General features: G+C 28.2%; 1 protein-coding gene across 4 annotated transcripts; it reads right to left on the bottom strand.

Annotated features, from left to right (window-relative positions):
* Window positions 1-1,787: 1,787 nt before the first annotated feature.
* LOC114389000 (lysine histidine transporter 1-like) lies at window positions 1,788-7,621 on the bottom strand. Of its 4 annotated transcripts, none has more exons than XM_028349565.1 (9): window positions 7,477-7,621; window positions 7,297-7,398; window positions 6,968-7,128; window positions 5,989-6,381; window positions 3,908-4,313; window positions 3,187-3,292; window positions 2,981-3,072; window positions 2,215-2,283; window positions 1,788-2,120 (listed from the first exon to the last, which is right to left on the bottom strand). In XM_028349565.1, the coding sequence occupies exons 2-9, from the start codon at window positions 7,369-7,371 to the stop codon at window positions 2,022-2,024; spliced, it is 1,401 nt and encodes a 466-aa protein (XP_028205366.1). In that variant the 5' UTR covers window positions 7,372-7,398; window positions 7,477-7,621; the 3' UTR covers window positions 1,788-2,021. The 4 variants fall into 4 exon arrangements, with proteins under 4 accessions (XP_028205366.1, XP_028205368.1, XP_028205367.1 ...); XM_028349567.1 differs by having other exon boundaries at window positions 6,968-7,125; window positions 7,477-7,620; XM_028349566.1 differs by lacking the exon at window positions 7,477-7,621 and having other exon boundaries at window positions 7,297-7,466.
* Between the last annotated feature and the right edge of the window lie 1,053 nt (window positions 7,622-8,674).

Here is an 8,674-nt window from a genome sequence, read left to right on the forward strand (position 1 = left end):
AAATTCTTTATTGAGAAATTGTTTTGTTTGTAATAATCAATTAAGAAATAGTCATTTAACTCAGTTAAGTTATTCATTGTCAAGTCATTAACTCTAATGGAAAAAATTGTTAAGAAATATTGTTTAACTTTAAGAAAATCATCTAAATATCCATATTGGAGATACTCTCTATTTTTTAATGTCCAACAAATCAATTTTAATGAAAAGATTATTTAGCAACGCGCGTTTCACTTGTGAACCTTTATATTTTCTCCCATATATATGGACAAGTGCGGACCTAGGATTTAACGGTCGGGGGTCCAAAATCAAGCATTAAAATTTTAAAAAATATTTATATATTTTCTAAAATGATTTAAGAACATATAATAAAAAAATGCATTTACATAGATGATATTAAACATATTTTTAAAGAACTAAAATTACAAATGACAATAACCAATTTCACATGACACAAAGAACTTTAATAAACTTATAATAAAAGTTGGTATTAATATTAATCATATCTTTTTTTAAAAAAAAATTATATTATAAGAATATATTAAATTTGAATAAATTATGTTACTCACTAAATTATCTTTTAGGATAATAGTAACCAACAATTCTTCAAGAATAATTTGCTTTTAAATAGTTGAAAAGTAGAAGAATTTTTTTTTGCTGCAACAAAGGCTATAACTTTGAAAGCAAACTATATGGTAAATCTTTAGTGTAACTTGATATCTAATTTGTTTTTGTAAGATTTTATTGTACGTGGGTCTGGATCCTGAGATTAGAAGTACAGTGAAACCTCACAATAGTAAGAATTAAACACAAAGACGAGACAAGAGAACCAAAGAAGATATAGGAAAATGATTATAAAAAAAGATGAAATGTTTGTTGATGTGTTTCAAAATTTAAGATGTTAAACTTGTACATAGTGTTTGTATGTTTAACCCATTAACAATGGTTGATAAAATCAATTGATTACAAACTATAATTATTTATAATTTTGAAAATAATAATAATATATTATAAAAGGAAAATTATTTGATAGAAAAATAAATAATACTCAAATATTTTATATAAAAAAGCAATTATCTCTACAATAAATATCACAAAAGAACAAAATATTTTATAAAAACATAAAAATAAAAAATAAATGATATTATCTACGTAATTAAAATTCCCTAAATAAAAATAACTACCCAATATACTTTTTTTTAGGATTACCTAATATTAGAAACCACATTGAAAAAATCTAGAACAGAAGCCGTAGTAGATCCGCCCCTGTATATGGAACTAAATGCATCAGATCATAGCAAGCGACGTGATTGCATTAAGCTAGACATATATGATTTATACAATAAGCTATTTTATATATTAGTAATATATGATTTATACAATAAGCTATTTTATATATTAGTAATATATATAGTTATCGTCAACCATTTCCAAATTCCAAATGTTCAAATTCTGCTTGGAAACTCACTACCAAGTTAGCGGAGGACACTAATAAGTGCATATATGTTTTGATTCCTATTTGCAAACTTAAGTTTGGGACAAATTTAAGTTTACAAACTGACTTTGCAAAAGTCTCTAACCGTATATTTAGAAATTCGGTACAAAATGACTTTTGAGGCAAAAGTCATTCAGTCAAAAGATCAAAACTTTTATTTATTTTTATTGCGTTGGATTTACATTAAAACTCGCGTTGCAACAATTTAAATGACAAACTAAATATGTACTCAATAGTTATTTTTTAAAACTGAGTTTTCAAACTAAATTTTAGTCTCAAACATACTTTTGGAGAATAATCAAACATGATTTCAATTTTTTATTATTTCAAACATACTTTTTGATCCCTTGTTTTGCAGAAAAATAAAGTAGGAACTGGCAAAGATAGTCTCACATTTATATTCATGCATGTTTATAGTATTTATAAAATGAAAGTTGAACTATGGTTCTTGCGGAGAATGGATTCAATTAAGTGTTAGAAAAGTGCTAGTATCACACGCTTTAACACCTTTCTTTCAACACATTCTCCCTCATTGGTAAAACCCATAATTCTTGGCATTGAGTATGATACTCCTTAATCCACCAATTGGTGACAGAATCATGAGTAGGAGGCCAAATATAATGCAGATCTGAAAACACAGGGAAGCCCAATAGGTAAACTAAGTTTCAATGTCAAAGACTGAAAATAAAATATAGCAACAAGCATAGTGAAGTTGAACATACCCAGTTGGTGATCCAGGATAAGCTGAACTTCTTAGGTTTGTAAATAGCAAGCCAGATAATACAGGGGAGCTACAAAATTATATTATATATGTTGAAAAATGCAGTCAGTGATATAAATTATAAAATCAGACACATGCACCTATAAAGTGTAAAAGGAATTACTCTTAATTATATAATCATACATGTAAAAGGAGTAAATATATACATGCTTTAAATTAGAGACTCATTTTCCAACACAAAAAAATAAGTTGGAGACTCTCATAGATGTAAATATTAATCATTAGATATTATTATAAACAATTAAGATTAGAATATACAAGTTAGGTGACTTTTTCAGGTGATCACATATCTTTAATCCTAATCCATTTTTGTATAACTGTATAATTTAATTTTTTTTCTTTTTTATTCTCATAAAAATAAATGTCTCATCAGATATATTTTTTACACACATAATTGGTGATTTGACATAAAAAACAATTAAAAATTTCATATAAAATATTATTTCCAACACCATGAGATATGATTGATTAGTTAATGATTTAAAATTTAATGGTAGCTCATAAGAGCTATATAAACTCATCCATGATATTTTAAGTGATGAAAAACAGAAGAAAAAAAGTAAAGTTTCATGAGAAGAAAATGTTTTTATTTGACCACTATACATTACTAACATCAGAAAATAAAATAATCTAGATTATTGAGTAACCAGCTTAGCCGCTAACGTACAAGACATACATAATTAAAAAGAGGATTTTGAGGGACTTACAAAGTATGTTGTTGGCGCAAATGCAAATCCTCCAAAAAATCCGAGGAGGGCACCAAAGAAAGGGAACGTAATGCCCACAAACATTGTAAATGCTGAATCAAAGTTGTTACAACAATGAGAGACGAATAATAGTGGGTTTCAAAAGGCATTTAATAAGTCATGTAAAAGAAAAAAGTTGGAAGAGACAAGAGTGTGATTCTGCTCACCAACATAAACATTGCGCACAACAAATCGTAGCTGCCAAGTTGGCTTGAAGCGCAATTGTTTAACCATCACGGTCTCGATCATGTCAAAAACCGGCATTGCATATAGCTGCATATATTGATACCAATTGGAAGCCAAAGTAACATAAGCCATTGTTACACCATTGGAAGAGAAATGATTGTTCTTAAAGTTCAATAACTTGAGAATATTGTTAGAGCAAATAAGTTGTTATATATAGAAGTTATTTATGTAAGCAACTACAATAAAGGTTGTTTAACTACTAAAATTTAAATAAATTTTTAAAGGTTAAATGAGAGCTTTTTGTGGGTAGAAAGATAAAGTGAGACTTCTCTTATAAACTTTAGAACTCAACTTGAGTTTTATGATTAGGATGAAAATTAAAGAGTGTTCTTAAATCTTATGTTACAACAAGGATCTACTAAAACAAAGTTAAGAAATCAAATTGAGTTGTACATATCTTAAGGACAAAATTTAATTATGTGTAGTTTTATGCGTGTTGTTTGTACTATTCTTTAATTAGAATTAAAGATTCATCTTGGTAATAGAGGAAATAAAAGTTTACAATAAAAAATTATATGTATATTATTTAGGTGAAACTCCCATTTTAATGGGAGAACAACACATGTAGAACTATAAGTAGTAAATTTTATTTCAAACTCTAATATTGATGAATTATGCAAATTATTAATTGTTGGTACACACCTGGTAGCTTCCAATGACATGGATGACAACAAACATGTTGGCAGTTACTATGAGCCAAGTGGGTTTGTTTAGGGTGATGAGGATGTTGTCATCAACGGAATTACCAAACACCCAATAGCCAATGAGAGCAACAGGGAAGTAGCACAAGGCCACAACTAAATATGCTATTAGCACCCCCCTCCACATGGGACCTTTTGATGGCTTCTCTGGGGAGGAAGGGATGGTTGCTTGAATCTCCAACACCACGTTGTGTCCAGCGTAGGCAAAAGCAACATCTCCTAAGGCATTGAAAAAATTGAAAACGTTTCCTGCTGAAGTGCTGGCTTTGTAGCCATACTCAACAGCCACATCTACGTGATTATGAACTCTTTTGTCCACGGAAGCCACCCATGCAATGGTTGAGTAGCTGCATATATACATCATTCCATTCTCACATGTTATCAAGTTGATTAGAGATACCAAGATAAATCAAGTGGAATAGAATATCTGCCATAATTATTGATTTCTTCTTCTTCTTCAAAATGTTAATGAATCATCTTAAGTCACTGATTGATTAAAAAAAGAGAAATATTTTATTGGAATGTACAAAAATGCATTCATCTATAGTATTTGAATGTACTCTCATGATTTTTTCAATAAAACTTATCTCTTTTAATTTTTTAACCAGTGTTTTAATCAATATACTATTTGGACCTTTTAGTTCCTCCGGAGAATCAACTAAATTTACAATATTGATTTTTCTATTCAATGCATACGATAAAAAAGCATATTAAAAATATTATTCAAAAATCTTTTGATTTAAAATCATTAAATAATTTTTATATAATTAAATAAAAATTCCAAAAATATTAAATTATTTTTGTATTAAAGTTTCTTTTATTAATTTCTTTAAAAGTCTGACTAAATACACTTTTAAAAAAAATAAATTAATTTTTTAATAGAAAAGTAATAAAATAAAATAAAACTCCTGTGAAAATTAGAACTCAATTTGGAACAGGGCAGATCGTGTCCATCATTATATTTTTCTGGCAAAAGTTTGTTGAGCCAATTTAGTGTTAGTAATTTTTTAACCTAATATTCTTCTGTATAGACTATTAGACTATTATTTTCGCGCAACCCAACCTATATTATATTCAGACTATTAGATTTTATAGTCCATTTTAATATTTCTAAAACAAATTAATTAAATAATTTTGAGTATAGATACACATGGTTGTATATAAGTTTTTACACTGCATATCGAACATAAATAATTTTAATATAAATTTAATATGAATTTTAAAATAATATTTATAAAAATTAACAAACTTATTATATATAATTATTTGTGATTGATAATGTAATAAATCTTTAGTATTTTTTTGAAAAAATCTATAAAAATGAGATCAAAATTCCACCCTAAATATTATAAATTTGTGCCCAAAAAAAGTGGATCTTATTGTGTCCGTAATAAATAAAATAAAATGAAAAGTGGAGATGAATGATGTTTACAACTGTAATGAATTTTTAAATAAAGACTTAAATTGTAAAAAGGACGAAAGATATTTCGGGAAATATGATTTATTTTCGCTTATCTACTCCATAAAGAGGTTGCCATTTTTAGTTTAACGACAGCAAACAACAGTCAACAACGTTAATGTCTTATTAATTTACGTATTATTTCGTTCTACATAGCTTTTTAGGAAAATTAGAGAAAGATGTATTCTTTTTTTAAATTTAATTTCATGTATGGTCACCGGCCGGCGGCCATAAAGATTTTTATATTATTGAAAAAAAACATTTCACACTCATTTTTAAAATAATGATTTCAAAAATTAATAATTCTACCATGTATAATAATTGATAATTATATTACAGTATAAAAAAATTTCACTGTTAATATATTAACTATTAAATTAAATTATTTATTTATCTTTTCATAAAGAAAGGTAAAAAAACATGGTGTAGACTAGACAACGAGGCCTGTGGAAGTATTAATTATAGTATAAAAGAAATGAAAAAGACATATAAATTAATAGAAGAGCCTTAAAAAAAAAATTAATAGAAGAGGGCTGGTTAAGTTAACTTGTTGACTAATTTACCTGAGAGACATGATTGCTGCAGCCAAGGAGATTCCAGAGATGGCATTGAAGTTGGGAAGGTGAGAGAGGACAAAATGAACAGAAGCAAAGATCATGATGAAGTAAGTGGTCTTGATGTTTTTGCAATCTTTTCTGTGTTGGCACACAAGGTCATGGATTTTCTGCAGTGATTTTCCTCCAGTGACCATGTACACAATGTCCACACCAACTTCACATATCAGTTGCTGTGGCACCACAATCCACAGGCCTAGCTTCTCCCCAAAGGCATGCTGCCCCAGCTCATGGTACCTGTCAAACCTTTTCCCAGGGACCATCTCATGCATCTCCACCATTTGCCATAGTGTGTAGAGTGTGATTATCCATGACAATACAAGAATCACCACCCCAGGACCCCTGGAGATCACAAAATTAATATCAACTTTTTTTTAACTGGCCCTCAAGGATGCCAAAATACTATTATAATTTGTTTCTTATTAAAAAAAGTAGCAGGGGTAATAGTTTAAAAGAAAGGAGAAAAATAAGTATTTTAAAGGAATAATTATTTAATTTTTACATAGAGCTTTTGAAATTAAAATGGATAAAGAATCAGAGATTAATCTCTCTGGATAGAATAACCCATTTAAAAGACTTACATCTCTTAACAAATATTCTTTAAAATACAGAGAATTGAATCCTTTTAAATATATGTTTAAGAAATATGATTATCTATCCATTATACAATATATGCTGCCTCAATTGTTTATTTATATTTAAAGAGAGAAAACTTTGGTCATAGTAATTAACTAATTATATGCTACTATGCCTTATTTTTGTTGTAGGAATAGTTATTTCTTGTTGTGCATAAACATAGAACAAAAGAGATCAACTTTTTTCCACCCCTTTTGTTGCATTTCTCAACCGATCGATCATTTGTAAAATGAGAAAAATTACAAAACAAAACAAAGTTCTTCCAATTGGTGTATGGGAAGTGGTATAATACCATCCAAGACTTGCCATGGCAGAAGGAAGGCTTAGAACACCAGCTCCAACCATGGCAGTGACGTTGTGAAAAGCTGAGTACCACCATTTTGCGTTCCTTGAAGAAGTTATGGGAAGCCAATCATCAATTGCCTTCTGCTCCGCTGTTCTTTTATCAATCTGCTAAATTTTAATAACCCAAAAAAATCACATACTCATACACATATCTTCAACAAATTCCACAACCAAAACTAGTCTTTACCCCAGAAAACTTATACAAATAAAAAATAAAAAATATCAAATAGCTTATACAAATACATATAACATATATGTTTTGTGCCTTATAATTACCTCTGCTGCTGGGAAAGCAACCTTTTCTGCCCCTGAAGCAATAGGATTTCCACTCGTTGGAGTCTCGGTTCCCATGGTTGTGAAGTATATGCACTTTTGTGTCTATGGTTGTTAGCAGTATTAAGTAATCAAGAGGAGGCTATGAAATTTTCTTCAATGAAAGAGGAAATAAAGCATTACCTTACTGCTTCTGAAAAAGACTCTCAAGAATAATCCATCCGAGTGTTGACAGAATGAGCATAACGCTAGCCGGCAATTTAATTTAATTGTTTGAGTTAATAATAATAATTATTTACGCGTTTATGAAATTTCCATAGATAGAAGACCTGAATGGTCTACGAGCTATGGAATAGTGATTCTGAATCACAAGCTGTCAAATACTCATACTTTAATTTCCTTCACATATTTGTATCTAATACCGATATTTTTTTCAAGTTGCATGTTAATACGAGTTTAATGATCATGATACTGTAAAATACTGTGCAATCATAAATTTTATAGTGTCAGTGTCTAATAATTTTCTCTATTAATAAAGTATTCTGTTTTTACAGAAATTAATAAAGTATTAAGCACTTTTAAAAATATTATGAATCCAACTAGCTATATAAGAGAAAAATATATAATATACAAATACATGACCAAAATAAAAATTGTTCTTTTCATGAATAATGTTAATAAAGATATGAGAATGATAGTGTTATTCCTAATTGTAAATATATAATAATAGAAAATAATTAATGATTACTAAAAATGATTTATATTTTTTTAATATGACCAAAAGTATGTTCTTAATTTGAATTTACAGAATTGTAATTCTGTATTATTATATTTTATAAATATGTAATTTTATAATTTTTAGAATAATTGTATCACCCGTATCAGTTACATCTTATTTGCATGATACGCATATTTGATTTGTTACTACATCTGTCTAATTTTCCAAAAAAAAAAAACTATATCCACTTAATTATTTTTTTTATCATATTTTAGGTTGTCTTTAGTATAAAGGAGAAAAATAATATAAAAAAATTGTATTTTGTTTCGTGGGACTCACACCTCGTGTCTCTATTTTAATTAAAAAAAATTCTTTCTTCTAAGATAAATACATTCTTAGTAAAAATACCTTTGATATGAGTTTGAGTTGGATTCTTGAACTCAAGAGTCCTTATCCACTAAATTTATCATTATTCTTGTTCAAGAGTTCTCTATATCTCCAAAAGGGTAAACAAGTAATGGAATACAAATTATTTTACTTCATTTGGGCTCAAAAGGGGTGGGGGGTGTGTGTAAATGAAGGTGTGATTAGTGATATTTATTTTATTTACAATTTTTTTTTTAAAATGGGTTATGTCCAAAATGAAAGTAAAAACTGTATATG

The sequence above is a fragment of the Glycine soja genome, chromosome 16, assembly GCF_004193775.1.
Source record: "Glycine soja cultivar W05 chromosome 16, ASM419377v2, whole genome shotgun sequence".
In the NCBI taxonomy this organism is placed as follows: Eukaryota; Viridiplantae; Streptophyta; class Magnoliopsida; order Fabales; family Fabaceae; genus Glycine; species Glycine soja.

Excerpts from the sequence above, each read along its gene's own strand:
- LOC114389000 (XM_028349565.1), bottom strand. The coding sequence starts at position 7,371 with ATGGGAACCGAGACTCCAACGAGTGGAAATCCTATTGCTTCAGGGGCA. Across the intron at positions 3,073-3,186 it reads TGTGCGCAATGTTTATGTTG|CATTTACAATGTTTGTGGGC; the intron begins GTGAGCAGAATC and ends ACTTTGATTCAG. Across the intron at positions 2,284-2,980 it reads TTGCGCCAACAACATACTTT|CTCCCCTGTATTATCTGGCT; the intron begins GTAAGTCCCTCA and ends ATAATTTTGTAG.